We start from the raw sequence: 19,531 nt of genomic DNA on the forward strand, positions 1-19,531 counted from the left end.
TTCAGCTGCATCCCAGGGGAGGGAGGTGATGTGCCTGAGTGTTGGCATGCTCAGGGCTAACTTGTCACCCCCTGTTGGGCCATGCAAGCTCCATTTGTCACAAGGCAAATACCAGGGACAGGGATGCTGTGTCCTGGGACATATGCAATAGGGATGCTTGCATAGTATGAGTCTCAGAAGGCAAAGCTGTAGAAGTGATGCCTGTCTGCAGCATCACAGGCTGTGACAGCTATACTACCGGGGAGTGGGGAAGAAGGTCTGAAAAAGGCTCTCGGGGAGGGCAGATTTTCCTGCCAGAGTCCTGTACTGAACACAGCACTCCCAAGATACCAGTTTGGAATTCAGTTGCTTCTGCACAAGGATGCAATCACAGCTCCTGATAGGGTAACAGCACCATCTACTGCTGCAGGGTCCAGAAAAGCTTCCTCCTGGTCCCTAGACGTGTGATGTTTTCTTGGCCTGGCCATACCCTGTAGCAGCCCTTTATCCATGAGCTGCACATGGGAAAGTGACATCACATCAAGGGCAGAGGTATGGGTTCCCCCGGTGGAACTGAGTACAATGGACATTCAGGAAGCAGAACAGCTTCCTTATCCCTTCCCCTTCCCAGGCACCTCCTGTGCAGGTCTCTGCTCTCTCCCATGGAGAAAGAGTGTTGGCTTTATTTATTTAAACCAAATAAAGAGATTTCTTACATTATTTGTGGCAAAGTTGGGAAATTGAGCTGCAACATGCATAGCCCAGATCACAGATCCCTTCTACCTGTCTCTATGAGTCTTGCAGACCCCTGGATGGCTTGCTGGAGCGCAGGAGCATTGCTTAGGGGTAGACATTGATTTGGGGGAAGAGAGTGTTGTGGATGGATGTTCCTATGCCACTCACGTTCCTGAGGCTAGGACAGGAGGTTTGGACTCCTGTCACTCCCATCTCACCCTGGTTCTATTGAAGATGAAGGAATCTGTTTTATTCCCTACTCGCTTCCCTTGACTCCACTAAAATTGAAAAGGACTTTCACCATGGATCTCAAACACCAACTCCATGTTTGCCCTGGGCAAAGGTGGATATTGAGTGAGAAAGGATCATGGACGTAGGGCAGGAAATTAGAGGAGATGTAAGGGAGCTTCCCAAGCACAGATCACTAAGCAGGTTCCAGAACCATGCAGCCTTCCTTTAGGAAGTGGTGGAAAGGGACTTTCCTACTCCCTCACTCTGGTGCAGACAACAGGATCTCCTGGAAACCACCAGTTGGAGCAGAGAGCATAGAGCCTTGCTGCTGATGTTTAAGTAAGGTGCATAGAGATTGCTTGAGGTGAGATGGAAAAAGACAGAAGCTATCCAGCAGGGATCTGGCTGGAGGGAGGAGCAGACATGAGACCTATCTCCACCCATCTGCTGAAATGAATGTCCTTGCCCACTTTCTAGGCAATGAGTGAGTGCCATGGAGGCCTCAAGAGCCCAGGACATACCTGCCTTTCAGAGTGTTCATCCTGGCATGGGAAAGGTCAGAGAAGGGCTGTGGGAGACCCTCCATCCTCAGGGCACACTGTATTACATAGCACACTGTGGCTATGATGGATGTAGCCTCTCAGGGCACCAGGAGCTGATGCAGAGCCCTCCATCAAGCAGCAACACCAGCAGTAGAGCAAGAGGGATGACCTGGCCACCAGCACACACCAGTTAGAGGATGAAAATCGAACCATGAGATGGAAAGGGCTGGAACAGCCTCTGTGCAGCAAAGCAGAGCTGCCCAGTCAGGTTATACAAGGGGCTTTGTGCCATCATGCCCACAGCCACCTCCGAGACACGGGAGATTCTGCTGTGTGTCCTTAACTGCTGCAGTGCTAGATATCTCCTGCCTAATCAGTCTTGTATCCTACCCTACCCTACCCTACCCTACCCTACCCTACCCTACCCTACCCTACCTTACCCTACCCTCCCTATCCTATCCTATCCTATCCTATCCTATCCTATCCTATCCTATCCTATCCTATCCTATCCTATCCTATCCTATCCTATCCTATCCTATCCTATCCTATCCTATCCTATCCTACCCTACCCTACCCAATCCAATCCTACCATCCACCACTGTGCTGCTGAGCACACCAACCCAGAGCAATGCAAGTGACCACAAGCACCTCTGAAGTTGCCTAAGCTGCTTGGATCTATCTGAACACACCACTTGTGGCTGCACAGTCTCCATCCCAGCCAGGAACAGGTCAATAGGCTCACTGTGTCAGCCCTGACCCAAGCATGTGTTCATGTGGGATACAATGGCTGGGGGTCAATGGGACCTGTCCTGGCCAGGAGTCGAGTTGAGCTCCATGCTTTTATTTGCTGTCACTGCGTGGTTTGGTGACCACATCTCATCACCCAGAGGGACTGACAGTTGAATGAAATCCTCGTTCCCCTTTCACCGAAGAGAAGTCAAATGGAGAACGCAATGCACCCAAGGTGACAGCATCCCACAGGGAGTCACATCACCCCATGTCCTGCTTTTGGCTGTGATAGAGTTAATTTTAGCTGGTATGATGCTGTGTTTTAAATTTAGGAGTAAAAAACAATATTGATAACACACCACTGCTTGAACTGTTGCTGAGCAGTGCTTACACTAAGCCAAGGACTTTCCAGCTCCTTGTGCTGCCCTGCCGGCCAGGAGCTGGGGATGCACAAGGAGCTACGAGGGGGCAAAACCAGAACAGCTGAGCCGAACCGGCCCATGAATAGCATGTCATGCCATGCTGAACAGTACGTGTTAGGGTGGGGAGGAGGGAGCTGCTGCTGCTGCTGGGGGACTGGCTGCTATCGGTCACTGTGTGGTGCGCTGGGCATTGCTTGTTTTGTATAGATATATGTATATATCTACACACATATATATATTTATTATCGTTTTCCCCTCCAGCCGGACGTCCGCACGGAGTCCCTCCATCCCTCAGACCCACGAGGTGGCAGCAGGAGCCCACGGACGGAGAATTGAGCAGCGGCCATGTCAACCAGCTCTGAGTGCGGGGCTGTGAGATGAGACCCGGATTGGATGGGCTCCCATGGGTGAGGTCCTTCCTGGGGTCCCACCTCGGGCTGATTTTCTCCCCCAGCATCTTCATGAGGGACAAAGCAGCGAGGGTTCTCACTTCATTCACAGATGACTCACTGAGATGTTCCCCATTACGCAGACATACCTGGGGGCACAACCTCTCTCGGCCTCAGAGTCGTGGCCAAATTACTTTGACAAAAAGGGGCTCCATGTTCCAAAAGTACTTCTGATTGTGACCCTACTTGGAGCCTGGCACTGTGCCCCTGCCTGCCCCCTCACCACGGGTCAGTCCCTGGGCAGGATGCAGGAACCAGAAGTTCTGCAGAGTATGGGGTGAACATGGGGGGGCTGAAATGAAATGGGGCACATGATGGGAGAGGGCTGAAGCACAGGGCTGGATGCTCCCAGGGGGAAGAACCAGTTCTGGTCAGCCTGGAATTGATGCAGGAGCAGAGTGGGGAATTAATCTCAGCAGAGTGGCTAACATGAAGATTTCCCATCTTTTTTTTTTTTCCCCTAACTGCTTCTTTAAGACAAATAATCTACTCTCTTGAATCTGGACTAGTAAATCCAAATCCCTCCCAGTTCTAAAGAGCTTTTTTACCATCTAATGCTCCCAAAATACCAGGCTCCTCTGGCTGCTGGCTCTCAGGTTAAAGGGCAGTGGAGTCATCTCATCCCCTAGGGCTTGGCCCTCGTGCTCAGCTAACACGCACACACCTCCCATCAAGAGATGTGGACAGTCCTGATGGACAAGGATGCTGAGCTCACCTCACCTCTGCCCTGGTCTGTGAGCCCATTGCCCCTTGCTGATGAGGTCCAAACCCGACACATGTCTGGCCAAAGGTTTGCACAGTGTCAAGCTGAGGGACCTCACTTTGCCAGACACTCCCTGATTTTCCTTCCTGAGTTCCCTATGCCCCACTGAGCTGCATCCACCCACAGCCCTTCTGAGCCCTCCTCCTCTCCTTCCAGCCCCATGCACTGCCCTGGGATGCTCTGCACCCATCCCACAGCCCACCCAAGATCTGTCGATCCCTGTGACATTTTCTTGACCCGTTCCACCCCACCCTGCTCCCTGCCTGTGTCCCTGGTGCAGCTCTGGGTACCACCATTACAGCACTAAACCAACAGAGAGCCCAGAGGGATGGCCACAGCCCCATCAGTGCTCCTGGCCACCAGCAATGCCTGTGTCAAGCTGGATCCTTTCCCTGCAGCAGGTGGATTCACAATGATGTAAGAAGGTTTTAAAGTATATCCGTGAATTCATCTTCCCTCCCTCTCCTAATAATGGGTTCAGGATGTTAATTAATAGCTAACTGCTTATGTCTTGCATCTATCAAATGTCTCAGCAAGGAGCCTCCAAGTATTTTGCAGACACTGGCTACCATCCCCTGATTGGAAGCACGGCAACCACAACCCAGAGCAGCTACAGGGACTTGCTGGTGCTCAAAGCCTGAGGCAGCATATCCAGCCCTGCTCCTCCTGCCACTGGACTGCCTCCAAGCTGTGGCCTCTTAGCAAACCCTGCAGGCAAGCTGCCTATAAGTCAGAGCCCAAGGCAGGGAAACAAAGAGTTAACCAATATCCTGATGGGCTGGTGAGCTCATCAGAGCTGGGATATGCTCCACCGTTCATTAGACTCAACAGAGCCCAGTAGACAACATCCAGAGGGCTGCAGGGCTGAAGGTGAGCCTGGATAAGGAGGGCAGGGTGCCCTGCTGCAGCCGTTCCATCTGTGCCACTGCCAGTGGTGGGCAGCCATCGTCCGCCCTCCCCGTGTAAGTAGGATGGATTTCCATGGGTTTGGTTCTGGGGTGACGGATGCAGCATAATAAGGGTGGGGGCCATCCTTTTGCTGAGCCCCAAAAAGAGGTTCAGGAGTGCTCTTTGCTCATCAAGGCTCTGAGCACATCGGTGGGGCCGGCCGAACTCCGGGCGATGCTGAGAAGCTGCTCCCAAGGGATGCAGGAGGTTGGGCCCAACCTGGCTCCACCACACCAGCAAATGGACACTGGCTCCAGCTTGGCTTACATCCCGGATGTGGTGGGGCTTGGAGGAGGTGTGTGATCCCCTGCCGCCAAGCTTCCTTTCCCCAGCCCTGTTCTCAGAGCAGAGCCAGCCTGTCCACAGGGCCAGCACCGGCCATGGAGAGGTACGGGAAGGGCAGGAGGGAGGATGGGGCTGTAGGGTGCTTTGTGCTGACACACCTCCTTCTTCTCCCAAAGCAGAGCCTGCTGAGCCCAATGGGATCTGTCCCTCTCCGTGCTGACCCATGGTGATGGGAAGTGGAGCACCCTGAGCTCCCTGCTGCTTCTTCTGTGCATCGGGGGATGCTCAGTGCAGCCAGACAGGAGCAGAGCTCAGCATGGTGAGTTGGCGCTCGGTCCCCCCAGGTCCCCTGTGTGACCCCCACCCGCCTCTCCGCTGGGTGCTCCTCAGCCTCCCTGGCCATGGGGGTCTCACACTGCTCACCCTCCTCATTTTGAGAGGGCCCTGGGGATGCTGGCTCACTGATATGCACCTCACTTTGATTACTTTTGAAACTGATTGATAGATGCTGAATTAAATTGGGCTGAGGCATGGCATCTCGACAAGTTTCTGCTAAGACCTTGCATGTGCCTGTCCACGCTGCCTCCTTCCCCAACCACCCCACCATCCCACATGGACTCTCTGGAGCATCTGGTCCCTCGTCCCAGCAAACGTGGTCCCACAATTGTCCCTTGGGGGGTCCTAAATAGAGGGCACAGCCAAGAGTCAGACTGAGGCACCTCAGGACATCAGGAAAAGCCATGCCCCAAAAATGTCCTTGTCTGGGCTGGGGATGCTCTGCTGTGCCTGGAGGGAACAGGGGCAGCTGTTAGGTGTTGAGATAAGAGGAATGTGTAAGAAGCTCCTGAAGAATCAGAGCTGCTTCCCCATGGGAAAAGGAGATGGGCAGGCTGGGGACTTGTGGGACTAGATCCAGCCTTAGCATGTCCTTGGGTCTTCCGAGGAGCTCAGTCCATATCTGCAGGTTGGCTGTGGCACCTCAGGTCCTGGCTGCTCGTGTGCTGCTCCCAGACTCGAAGGTATCAGAAGGATTTTTAGCCTCTGTGGCTGCAGACAGAGCAGAGAGCTGCCCCTGTGTGAACACATAGATGGGCAGGAAAATTAAATCACATGTAACCGGTTTTATTGGGGTCCCCAGCAAATGGGATTCTCAAACATCAGCATGCAAAGCAGTGGGAGAGCAAAAGGGGAGAAAGCATCACTCCTCCTTCTGTCAAGGATAGAGAAAGACCTCAGTATGAGCAGTGCTTGCAGGAGCTGGGGCAGCAGTAGCCAGCCATGATATCTGAGATGTGCTCTGGAGGCATTTGCAAGGCAGCAAATGGTCATCTGCGGACGCTCTCCTTACAACAATAATTATTCAAAATGTGGAAGAAACCTGATAGCATTATCCTGCTGGGCTGCTCAGTATGAGCATCACGCATCTTCCAATGTGAGCACATCTGGGATGAATTAGGGATGGAGTATGGGCAGAGCAGGAGCTGAAATCACATTAGCTCTCCCAAGAGCTGCAGATACATGCAGAGCTTGCAACTAAACTCCTGGCCACGTGTAGAGAGTGAAACCTTTCTTGAGCAAACAGAAGGGAACTACACAGCACCTCATGCAAAGTTCTATAAAAATGATCAGCATCTGAAAATTGTGGTGAGAGGAATGGTTATGCCAGAAAATAAAAGCGAAAAACAAATGCAGACTAGTGCAAAAGCCTGGAGGGAAGAGCAAGGTTTCTGCAGGAGCCCAACATTATATCTCTGCAAAGTGGAGAGGAAGGCACTCTGCAGGGCTCAGTGTATCCCAGTGGGAAGCAGGGCCTCGATGAGCAGGGAGCTGGGAGCTGGGCACAGTGCTAGGGCTGCAGGCAAGGACCTGGGCAGCACGACAGGGCTGAGTGAATTAAAATTATACAGTGACTTGAACATAAAAACCCTGCACAATGGATGCTAGAATAGGAGAAAGACAAGAAATGCCGGGACTGTGGAGGAGGAAATCTTGGGAAGAGTCACCAGAAGCCATAGCAGATCAGGATGGCAGGATGAGTCCCCTGCTCTGCCCCATCTCTCCTGGTTTGACAGAGTAGGGGAGAGCTGCAGATGGGAGGGATACAAGCACTGAGCTCTGCTTTTAGTTTTTGTTTGTTGGTCCAATTTTTGCAAATCTGAAATGGCAAAAATATGTCAGTGCCACCAGGTCTGCATTTCTGCAGCAGTGCTTGAGTGTTTTGGTGGTGGAGGTAAACAGAAAAAATTACATCAGAATAAACCACAAACCTGGGAAGGGAACATGGGTGAAAGGAATAAGGGAGGTGTCAGCACCCTGGGGTGGGCACAGGGCCCAGCATAGCCCAGCTAGGGATTACCTGCTGGTAATGGCCCAGGTAGGGATCATTAGGACCTCAGCTCTGGAGCAGTCCTGTAGCTGTGTGTGCCTGCACCGATGTGGTGGAAGCCCTAGCATAAAGCAGCAGCAGCAAAAAATGGGCTGGAGGCACCAGGCTCTGGACTCATCTCCTCTGCACCTCACCATAGCAAAGCAGGATGCAAACCTGCAAACCCAGTGTGCTAGCACCCGTGGTGCACGTCTTCCTGGGAGCAAACTCTCAGCCTGCTGTGCCTGAGGGTCTGGGCAGGGTTTTGGATGAACTGCTCTGGATCAGCATCAGGCTTGCAGCCTGCACGGTGCTTAGAGCTGAGCTCAGCATGTCCAGCCCTGCAGCACACTGGACCCTGCGGGCGCTCCCTGCCAGCTCCACGTCCTGCTTTCCCCTGCTCCGATGAAACAGTGGTTAACATAATGCATTGCACTTCCCATTTATCATAATGATTTCCCCATGCTAAAGTCATGCTGTTTCTGGGAAAATGCATTTCCTCCTCAAGTAGGTGAAAATCTAATGCAGGGGCAGGGCGCCTGAGAGAGCCGCAGGGCTGACCCCAGCACTGCAAAGCACAGCACAGCGTTTGGCATGAGCTGAGATTCCTCCTGCAGCCCCCCCAGACCCACCCCTGCCATGGGCTGTCTCCTCTCCCCCAAGCCAGTTCAGGCTGCCCAGGGGCCACCCATGGCCTTGGGCACCTCCAGAGATGGGGCACCTACAGCTCTGGGTAGCAGTGCCAGGGCATCATCACCTCTGGGTAAAGAAGCTGGAAGGAAGTGACCTGCCCCAGGGCAGGGGTTAAGGTTAGGGGTGGGTGGGAAGTGGGACTCCCACAACAGGCAGGCAGCCCTCCTCCCTGCAGGATCCAGTTGCCAGTCCTTAAATGTGCTGCTCATATAGTTGTGATGCTCTTCTCTCCCCGCAGCAAGGCACCAAGCTTCCCCCAATCTTTAACTTGGCCAAGGGCATGCACTCATTGATGACTAGATGGACAGCACTCAGTCCATCCTCCAGCACCAGTCCTCTGCTCTTTCTCTTCTGTCCATCCTAGGTCTCCTCCTCAGATCCCGCCGTCATGGAAAACCCCCCCCAAGCCCTAATGGGAGCCTGAAGTCCCCCCCATCCAAGGAGCTGCTGACCAGCAACACGGCCAGCACGCTGTGCATCAGCTCCCGCAGCGAGTCTGTCTGGACCAATACCTCCAGGAGCAAGTGGGACATCTACCACAAGCCCATCATTGTCATGTCCGTCGGAGCAGCCGTCTTCCTCTTCGGGACAGTCATTACCACCTTGTCGTGCTTCGAAATCAAGAACAACGAGGTGTACAAAATGTGCGGCCCTGCTTTCCTATCCATGGGACTGATGCTCCTTGTCTGTGGCCTCGTCTGGATCCCCATCATCCGCAAGAAGCAGAAGCAGAGGCAGAAGTCACAGTTCCTGCAGAGCCTCAGGTCCTTCTTCTTCAACCGCTGAGCACCTCCCGGGAAGGCCCCCACCCCACTCCTCATGTTAGCCATAAAAAGAAGCGTTCTCGTGTACTCTCCTAGAGGAATTTATCCCAATCCCTTCCCTATAAAACAGAACATGCTGTACCATCCCCAGCATGAAAATGAACTTTGTATTTTGCCCAGGGAACCCCAGAAAAAAAGAGATCAGGACTTGATGATGAGCCCAGTGCCCTGCATCACCTCACCATGCAATGGCCAACCCAACACATGCTGTGCAATGGCCAACCCAACATGTGCCATGCAATGACCAAACCAACACATGAAGGGGAAAGCAGAGCTTCTGGCAGCCTTTGTCAGCAGCTTTTGTAGGGCACAGCAGTGGAGAGGTGCCAACCCACCACGGTGTGGGTAAAGCTGCTGTGAGCACTGGACTTCACGTCTGGAAAATGGGAAGTCCAAGGAGGTATCTCCAGAGTTACAGAGAGGGGCAGCAGGACAGCATGGTCCCGGATCCCTTCACAGCAGAGGCCACCAGGATGGGCAACACAAGTCACCAAAGCTTGGGAAGATCAGACATGGGGTCCATGGCCGGGAATTCCACAGTGCAGACCTGCTATGGCATCTGAGCAGTATGGCTATGAGCTAGAGCTCACTCTGTGCTCAGGGTGCAGCACTCACACAGTTCCACCTGAAATGAAAATTCCCAGTTTAAAAAACCACTCTCTGTCTGGACAACAAAACCTGGGTTAATATAATTGGGCACGTGATACTCTGACCCTAACTCTGAGTGGGACTCAGCTCACCTCCCACAGCATCCCACCTGGGAAGACCTCAGCCCAGCAAGCTGTGGCTGAGTGCCTGGAGCCCCATGCAGGTGAGAACCCAGCTCCAGGGTGGGCAGGACACGGTTTGATGCTGATCAGAGGCAGAAGAGGAGCACAGGAGAGGAGACCCCACCTGCACCTCCATGCAGCATTCCCACTCCCTCCTATGGATCACCCCCTTAAAGCAGTGGGACATTCCTGGGAATGAAGACAAAAGTGTACAGCAGCTCTGCAACACCCTGCTTGCATTAGGACAGAACAATTTCCTTTCGGTTTGGATGCCGCATCCCCAGGAGCTGCCACTACAGGCATGCTGGGAGCTCCGCATAACACCAGGAGACCCACTGAAAGCAGAGATTAGTCTGCAGATACGGCCCAAAGAGCCCACAGCCCAAAGCCTCATGACGCTCCCCTCGGGGTGGGGGTAAGGTTGGCAGTGCTGTATGATGGGGAGCAGCAGAGGCAGCTTCTGGCCCACAGCTGGCACGAGATGCACGTGCTCGAGGAACACATCCTGCTGACCCAGCTTGGCTGAGCCCCGAGTTGTGTTTCCATGCAGTGCACACGTGTCCCCCGCTGGAGCCAGCTGGTGAATGGGGTGTTGGAGGTGCGTGGTCTGGCAGCAGATCCAGTAAACCTCCTCCTGCTCCTCAGTCATTCATCCCTCTGAGCAGTGCACTGCTGTTATTTTTGGTGCTGGCTTGGCACCAGGCTGATTCTCTATTGATTCAGCTGCAGTGGGCACAGGCTCACCCCAAGCTCCTGCCCAAGGATGAGCTGCAGCCAGAAAAGCAGGTGAGCAGCAGGGCTGGCATGGAAGAAATCACAGAGCAGTATGAGGGATGGGGACACAGACTGGGGTCCTGTACTGCACATCTTGCAGCCAAGGAGACAGCTGGTGAAGTATCAATGGGATAAGGAGTCACTGAGATCAGAAATGTAACAGGATTCCATGCTGGTTATTTATAACAAGAATATCTGATTTAATTAAAGCAGAAATATCTCAAGGGTTTCACCTTGCTGCTATGGTGCTTCGTGTCTGCTGCGGGAGGGGAGCTGGCTGTCCCTGGTGTGTGACAGGAGGCAGACCAGGAGGGCTGAGGCCATGGGTTGGTCTGGGGCTCTGTGCTGGGGTCTGCCCAGGGACCCTTCAGGTGTGAAGGGGTGCACAGGTGGCACAGGAAGGGGTCAGCAGGGGATGAAGACTGCACAGATGAAGATTAGGGCAATAGCTCAGGCAGGGGTCGGCAGAGCTTGGGTCTGGTTGTCTGAACTGTAGGGGTCAGAGAGGTAAATAGTAATTGAAGGCAGAGCTGGATTATCAGGCTGAAGCTGAAGGTGCAGACAGAAGCCCAGCAGTAGAGTGGGAGCACTCCACTGTATGAGTGATCAATGCCTGAGTGCTTCCCAGAGGCTGGGTGGGATCTGCATTTATGTGTGCAGTGCAAATCAGTCTCAGCACTGGGAAATGCTGTTCACAAAGGCTTCACTGGAAGCTGACACCAAGTGCACGCCCTGACACAGCCCAGCCAACATCACAGGGACTCTGAGGAGGGAAATCTTGTCTCTGTGCTGTGCCATGGGATCAGAGAACCTCTGTGTCACGCTGCCTTGGGAGGCTGCAGAGATGGGAGTTGCCTCTGGATTCAAAGCAGGGTTAGGACAGCAGATCCCTAAAGGGATGATAAAAACAAGGGGACATCCAGCACCAGTGTTAGATGCCATCCCCAGGGCATCTCCTCCTGTCACTGCTGGGACAGAACACAGCTGAGGCACCCTGGGTCTGCACACATGGTGCTGGTGCCTTCAGGCTGTTCCCATGTGTGCACAAAGCAGAGCTTCGCTGCTCTCTGTGCTCATCTCTGCTCCCCCTGCAGCCTGTTTGAATCCTGCTGGGATGCTTCAGATCAGAATAAAGAAACCAGACACATGTTGTGAAGAAAATACTGGATCAGGCAACAACAGCAGTCCTGCCCAATTCTCATTAAAGCTAGATCTAATGTGATCTGCTTCCGTGCTTTGTAAAAAGAACAGGAAACCCATTATGAAATTCACTACATCTGCAGAACAGTTTGAAGGGGAAATGCTCCCCAGTGAGTCTGGATGACCCCAGTGCTGTGAGCCTGGAGCAGGTGGGACGCTCCCCAAGGTGCTCCCCTCTTGGCACCCTGCAGAGCAGGCAGCATCCTACTGGGTTGAGCTGTCACCTCCCAGAAAATCCCCCCATAAAACACTCAAATCTTTCCTATTTCAGTCCTCAGCAGCGCGAGCACAAACCAAATTTCACCCACACATGGCAGAGTCCGTCAGTCCAGGCATTGGCTCAATGCAGCAGAGGTTTCCATGCCATGCAGCCCCACCAGATGCATGCCCCTAGCAGCAGCAGCAGTTGGGATTTTTCCTCTTTTTATCCGATTTTCCATAACTCAGCCTGAACAGCAGCAAACACCACGTGGTCACGCTTCACCATTAGCTGCGGACAGACACGTGGGGCATGGAGCCGGGAGGGGCGGGGCCTTTTGAAGGGGGCGCGGCCTATGAAGGGGCGTGGCTTTGAGAAATGGGAGTGGCTTACGGATATGGGCATGGTCTGCTGTGTGAGTGGGCGGGGCTTCGTGCTCCCCCAGGGCAGGCAGTGCTGTGGCTGTGCTGGACTGCAGGGCTCCACAGAGGTAGATGCAGAAATTCAGCTCCTCCGTCCTCACCCCATCCCATCCCGTAGGTAATAGTGCCCCACAGATGACCCCAGAGGGTCTGTGGGGGACACCATGCAGCTCTGCCCTGCAAGCAGGTGGGAAGCGCCAATAAAAAAATATTTCCTGAAGAAACTGTGATGGAGAGACTCAGTCAGTGTAAGCCAGGGCTGAGGGTGCATGCTTCTGTGGTCTATGGAGCAGTCTGTGCTCCCCGTGCCCATGAAAAGCAGCTTGGTTTGTGCCAGAAGGTTTTCCCCTTTTCTGCTCCTCTCCTCTCACCTCCTGTGCAGAATTAGCCAGTGTCACTGATGCTGGGCAAAGTCCTTGGAGGTTTTGCCCGGGTTTGGCTGCAGCCCAAGCAGTGCCTGCTTTCTGGGTGCAAGGAATTATTTTATTAGAAAGTGCTTTTATTTCCTTTGCTATAAAGCTGAGCACAGGTATGGGAAAGACAAATGTTTGCAGAGGTGAAGAGAGCTCAGTCCCTGCTGGGTGCAGACAGAAAAACCACGGTCAGCCCCCCAAGGCTGTAAAAGTAGGAAGCAGGGTGAGACATGAGAACTTGAGTCTGGAAACCATCCCTGCAGCTGCTCTCAGTGCAGGTTCAGGTCTGAGCCAGATCTCACCTGCTGAACCCACTACAGGGCTTTGCCCTGGGGAAAGCAGCCTCTCCATGCCCTGTTTTAAGGATTTGCCTCCCGACTTTGCAGTTAAATAAATATTGACTGACACCTGCTAGCCCAAGATTTTGTCAGAGTGCTTCCATTCATCTGCTCACGTTCCAGCTGCGCCCAGCTCATGTGTAACTGAGGGACATGCACTCATTGTTCCCTTTGGAGAACTGGTTCACTCCTGCTGCATACTTCTGCAAAGCTGTCCAGGGCCACCTCCGGGAGCGTGCTCTGCTAACATCATCCTTTCAACTGCAGCAGACCTGGGCTAGAAAAAGGCAGAAGAGGTAGGCAGTGCTCTCTGCTTGATTTTATTTATTTGTTTTTCAATATCTTGGGGAATGAAATGCAGCTGTCTGCAGTTTTCTGAGCTGATAATTGGAGGTGAATGAACTTCTGGAAACTTCTGGGTCCCTTCCCAGCCTGGGGGAGTGATTTTATTTCATGCATTGCATTTCCGTGAGTGCTATCGCGGGCAGATCGCTGCTCACATGCACTGCTTGTAGAGCTCAGCACCTCGGAGCTGCACCCGGATGAGGACATTTCCCACAGGGCAAATCCCAGATGGGCTTCTGGCATCCAACAAGGCGCCATGCAACATCAAACCTGGGGGAAAACGGGGAACTGCCATTGCCAGCTTGGTTTCTTGCTCTAACTTCCATGCCCTAAACAATAAACGCAGCCCAAAAGAACTCTGTCTGGTCTGATGGGATCGAGGTGGCACAGCCTTTCAATGCATGGGGCTGGGCTGGTCAGGGCTGACTCCAGCTCTTTACATCAGTCCCACCTTCACCTCAGCTGTTTGCTTTGGAGGATGCAGTGTACAGTGTCCCACCTGGCTGATGACTGTGGGCATCAGAGACTGGAGAAAGTTGGGCTAGAAGGGGCAGAGAAGTCTTGGTGCATTAAGAGGGGTTTCCTGAAGATGATGAAAACTGCTTAATGGAATGTGGAAGGGCTCTCTGAAATCCAGGGAACAGAAGAAAATGACCTTGGAAGAAAAATAAATGAATAGATAGATAATAGGCAAACAAAATGGGAGCTGGATGTGTCTGTGGGAAAGGAAGACAAAGCAAAAATCCCAGTCTTCAGAAAGTAACAGGGCTCAGTCTCATCAGTAAAACTGTGACCAGGGTATCTCCAGCATCATCAACACTAGCCCTCCAGCGAGTTCATCCAAATGCAGTGGAAGAAAGGACTTAAGAGCCACAAACCTCTTCCATCCATCTCCACTGTCACTGTAGTCCACTGAAAGAAGACCACAGAACAAGGATTCCTGTTAGGGGGTGGTCAGGTCCTGCAAGCTGCTGTGCTCCAGCCCACTGCTGACAGGCTCTGGGATGCCAAACAGCAGCTCCTCTCCAAGGCCTTGGAAGAGCAGAATGCACAAAGAGATCAGTTATTCATTTGCATATTCGAAAGCCTTCATTGTTCTGAGATGCGGGGAGGAAAAAATTCTCTGCCTGCAGAGCTGTGTTTTTGGGATGGAGAAGCTCACACTGCCATTAGCACAGTGCTGCCTACAGTACCTACATGCAGCAGCCTGGGTAAGGGTGGAGAGGCTGATGGGGACATGCTCTGTGATGCACGTAGGTGTGGCAGGCAGGAGCCCAGTGGCTTTTAGCACCCATGCAGCAAACATGGTGCCCAACTCCAGCCATCAGCCATCACTCTGTCCCCAGTGCCAGCCTTGCACTCGCCCCAAGGTGGTGCAGCTCAGCATGCAGGTACCACAGCAGGTGGCTGTCAGCCCACAGAGGCCATCCCTGGATTGCTCTTTTTGCCATCATGTGCTGACTGGAGAGGAAGGATGTCCCCAGCAACACGCGGCAACTGGGGAGCAGAGAGCATCAGCCCGGCATCCCACCAAGCTGCTCATGGACAAGCTCTGGGAAGTCTCACCTTCTGTAGTGATTCACCACTGACCTGACATTTCCCATTCTAGGGATGGGCGATGGCACGGGCTGTGTGATTTCTGGCTTTCCAGCAAGACCTGCTTTTGGGAGGGGTTGCAAGGGAGGTGCATTTTGACACTCCAGAAAAAGCCCCATGTCTCAGTTTCCTAATAAAGAGAGGAAAGCCCCGTGTCCTGCTGTGGAAGAAGCAGAGGCAGCGACGGCGGGGCCATGAAATGGTTAAAGCAGTGTCGTGCTGCCTCCCGATTGTTCTGCAAGGTGTGTTGTGACATTTGTACTTCCTCCTGCCACGGGCGGGGAGGGATGCTGGCGCTGGGGCTGCAGCATGGCCCTGCATGGGTTGGCTGGGCGCTGTGGTGGGGTGCTGCTGCTGGCCCTGCTGTGCGACGTGCTGGGGCTGGTCCTGCTCCTCCTGGGGCTGCTCGCTCCTCTCAGCTACTGGGACTTCTTCGTTTACTTGGGAGCGCTGCTGCTCGCCTTTAGTCTTCTCTTCTGGATCTTCTGGTACACGTTCAACATCGAGATCCCCTACAGGGAGCTGGGTTTTAATTGACCCTCAGCGCTGAAATGGGAACTTACATTTGGAGGAGCTATCTCGCCAGCTGGGAAGCTGCAGAGCATCGTTCCATTGGTGAAGAGCATCCACAGAGAGTGAGGTTCCCCAAGCATCGCCTGCCCACATGGACACCAGGGAAAGGTACCACGGGTGTCACACGTAGGGATGCTTTGGTGGTTTGGGGGAATTGGACCTGCTAGAGGTAGCTGTGCTGCAGGAGGAACACCAGATTTACAAATGCTGTGGGGTAGATTAATGATGGACAAGGATGTGGATTGGATGATATGAGCCTGGGAGAGTGAGGCCAGAGAGCGGGTTTAGATGGAAATTGGAAGTGGGGTTTGCATTTACTCTGGTCTTCCCATCAGACAATGCTGAGAACTGGGGACAGCCCCTGCTGCCATGCAACAGCTCCTGGTGGTAGAGAGTCAGGTAATGATAACTGCAGCCTGGGTAAACAGAGTGCCAGTAGGAACAGCTCAGAGCTGGGCTGTCGCTTAGCACCAAGACTTCTGGTGTGAACAGTGTGGCTGCAGCAAACAGGGATGCGAGGAGCAAAACCTGATGTCCTTCAAGCTGAGCTCCGCTCTTTGCATGTGTCACAGTTCCAGGGCTGCCCAGGCTGGGAAGGCTTTTCCAGTGGAGGGGCATATTTCCAGCAAATTAACAGGGAACTGCAAAAAGCCAAATAAAGGCTGAGTCACGAGGAACAACGCACAGCCCAGTGACAAACGCTGAGCACACAAAAACTGGGTCCAAAGTGCCACGTTGGAACACCAACTTTGAGATTACGTTCCCTTAATCTCAGACTGGTCCAGGCTGTGCCTGGTGGCTTGGCACAGCCCAGCAGGCACAGAGATTGGGTGGTGCCTTGGAGGTGCCCAAGGCCATGGGTGAGCCCTGGGCCACCTGATCTGGTGAGGGGCAACCAGCCCACGGCAGAGGATGGGGCTGTAAGGTCCCTTCCAACTAAACCATGCTGTGGTTCTGGGATTTTCTGTGTCCCAAGGGGGTGTTCCTCCCCATCAGCTTGCTGGCGTGGCAGCTGGAGCCCATTTGCTTCAGTTAATTAGTGGCAGCTCAGAGCTGTGTGCCATGCAACCAAAGAGTGATGATGACAACAGGATGCCCCAGAGACAACCCTTGCCCCAAGGACCTAATGGTTTAATAACATCACAGGAGATAAGGAGAGGCAGAGATGAGAGTGATGTCCCTATGGGCATGTGCCAGAGTGCCGGGGCTGGGACTGGGCTCACCTCTCCTCAGCTCAGCCACCTCACCAGCCCTAGGCATGTAGCACAGGAGGAGGTTTGCCAGTGATGGGATCTCCGGCCATCAGCCATTCGGGACATACTTCCTTGTGTGACTTTTTGATAAAGCCTTTCACAATTAGCAAGGAAAATATTCCCTTTATTTACTAACTTTTTTGCATTTCTCATCCTGAGGATGGTGACAGCCAAAACACAGCCTGTGTCACAGTGCACCTGATGGGGTGCCTCGCTTTCGGCCCATCAGCTTTCCCCAAACCATCAGGTTTCTGGGTGCTTTTCCACCCCTCTGCCCTTCAGACTACCTCCTTCAAGAATTTCCTTGATGCGCCTCCAGATAAGAGCCTGTAAAAAGCACTAGCTGGATACTGCAGCAATACACAAGGAAGGGCAACAGCTAACAACACCCTCCTTTATTTGCTCTGGGATTTTTAATTGCCAGTGCTCAGCCTGTTCAATCCAGCTCACAAAGCCCGGCCGAAGGCTTTGTCACCACTCAGTGTCTGTCCCTTGCCTGGGCACGTCTTGAGGACAACACCCAGAGGGAATGGGTGCAAGGTCCCTGTCACCTCCTGTCCCTTCTCCTGATGTGGGCTGCTCCTTGCCGCAAAGGATTCACTGGAGCTCTCTTTGCCTGATGCTTTAACTCCAGAATGCTGCAGAAGTGCATCCCAGGTGTCATCCTCCACAGCTCGTACACGCTCCCAGTAGCCTTGGCTCCTCTTATAATAGCCTTCAATTCCCTTCTCTGCACCTTGCTGACATCAGGGGGATACATCAGCCCCCAGTTTTGGTGGTGTGGCTAGATCTTCAAGAAGTCCTCCTGTGACCAAATATTAGCAGCTCTACTTGTTCCTCTGCCCGGGCTGATCCTGAGCCTCACAGTGCCCAGCTCAAGGTGGAGTGGCTGTGCTTGGGAGCCTGGGCACATCCTCTTTGTCACCTCTGCTGGAGCTTCTGTGTCTCATCTGGGAATCAATGGTCCCTTGCATCCCAGAGTTTTGATTTTATACGTCCTTATTGAGGAGATCTGGAGTCTCTTAGACATCAGCAGGATTTGTTAAGGTATTTACATCTCTTTCCATTGTCTGTTTATAAGGGACTGAAGAGGATCAGACTGCGAATGTAGGGAGCAAACAGATGGAGAGGAACAGCACCAAACAAGAACTCCATCATGCCACCCTTTGACAAAAGGTCTTCCACTGCAAACCTGCCACCAAGCACACAGAGCAAGATGCCCTGTATTGACCTGCTGAGCGCATCACTGCCGCCCTGGGCACAAGTACTGCAGGCACCCTTTGAACAGCCTTCATGTCCCCTCTGAGCACCCTCCTACCACTGCCATGATCTCAGAGAGCCCAGCAGGAGCTGCCTGGCAGCAGCAGAACCACTGCAAAGTGTCTTGGTGAGTACTTGCAGGATCCAGGCAGCAGCAAGGACCAATTCTCCCAGCCCCACTGAGGGTGTGAAGAGGCTGAGCAGGGCTTACAGCGTGTGGCATCAGCAGGGCATGCAGCCTGGGACCTCACGTGTACTTTAATGCACTCAGTGAGAGAGGGAGACAACAAAACAGGGCAGGACAGGGGATTTCCTAACAAAAGGTGGCTGGGTAGAGGTCTTAGGTACATTTTACCTGATCTCAAGCATTTTCTAATGGCACTTACTGATGGACTCAGAAGGTCTAAGTTCAAAGAACTACTGAAGCTGAGGACAGATAGGAAAAGATGCAGTGTTTCAGCTGTCAAACAGGAGGCTCAGTGCAGAAACAAGCCTCCCTGCTAACTCCAAGTACAAATCTCAGGTGAGGGGGGATGAAGAGATCCATGCCTTCCTCCTCCCGCATTCCCAACACAGTGTTCAGCTTACCGTAAAGACATTTGTGGTGTGGAACCACATCTAACACCTACCAGATAGGCTGTCCACACTTTCCATTGCAGGCATCAGTTTCCAGTCATTTAAAACTTCATCCAGCTTCACTCCATTTGGTTTCCCATCCCAGAGCTCCTGTCTCAGAGATGAAGGTGGGTGCTGCCATTGCTCCTTCTCTCTGGATGCTGGTGGACAGGATGACACTGGCATCAGGACTTGGCTGTTGGCTGAGCTGTGACCTGCCACACAGGCTGCGTGCAGCTGTACTGACCCAGAGCAGGACGGATTCCTCACCATTACAAAAAGACCTCCCTATCTTGCAATGGAGATGTCTTTTGGGCACAGCATGCACCCTGTCCACCTCCATCAGCCGTTTCATGCCAAGTTAACAGGTCCAAGGGCAGCATGCAGAGAACAAGACCTGCAGAAGGAGGGTAGAGATAGGGATGCCACCTTCAGCACTGCCTGGGAAGCAACATGGAGATTGGTGGCCCTGCATGCACCTGACCGCGACAGCCTCAAAGCATCAAGATAACTCACATTTCATACGTAGCTGGAACTACCTCCCAGTGTCCCAGAACATGGAACAAGGAATCCTTGTACCAAGGGATGGCATCAGACCCATCAAGCTGTGCCCTGGGGCTACAAAATGCAGCAGGGTCCATGCAAGGCTGTTGTGCATTGCTCTGTTCTGGAGGAACTGTTTCAGTGTCACCCTTCTGGTTTTATTTCATTGCGTTGGTTCTTTTTCCTTTGTTAAAGTTGCTGCTCTCCCTTTCAAAGTCATTTGTCTACTGACTGTTGATGGTGGGGGATGAAGGGGATTTATGGC

The 19,531-nt window shown here is 53.0% G+C and overlaps 1 protein-coding gene and 1 long non-coding RNA gene across 2 annotated transcripts; both read left to right on the forward strand.

The window, feature by feature from the left end:
* Nucleotides 1–4,855: 4,855 nt before the first annotated feature.
* PIRT (phosphoinositide interacting regulator of transient receptor potential channels) lies at nucleotides 4,856–11,063 on the forward strand. Its single transcript, XM_019621598.1, has 3 exons — nucleotides 4,856–5,093; nucleotides 5,274–5,402; nucleotides 8,506–11,063. Exons 1-3 carry the CDS (start codon nucleotides 4,856–4,858, stop codon nucleotides 8,925–8,927), a joined length of 789 nt encoding a protein of 262 aa, XP_019477143.1. The 3' UTR covers nucleotides 8,928–11,063.
* Nucleotides 11,064–15,556: 4,493 nt separating this feature from the next.
* LOC116217311 lies at nucleotides 15,557–19,485 on the forward strand. Its single transcript, XR_004161700.1, has 2 exons — nucleotides 15,557–15,703; nucleotides 17,930–19,485. It is a non-coding gene; the product is annotated as an uncharacterized LOC116217311 (long non-coding RNA).
* Nucleotides 19,486–19,531: the final 46 nt, after the last annotated feature.

The sequence above is a fragment of the Meleagris gallopavo genome, chromosome 20, assembly GCF_000146605.3.
Source record: "Meleagris gallopavo isolate NT-WF06-2002-E0010 breed Aviagen turkey brand Nicholas breeding stock chromosome 20, Turkey_5.1, whole genome shotgun sequence".
In the NCBI taxonomy this organism is placed as follows: domain Eukaryota; kingdom Metazoa; phylum Chordata; class Aves; order Galliformes; family Phasianidae; genus Meleagris; species Meleagris gallopavo.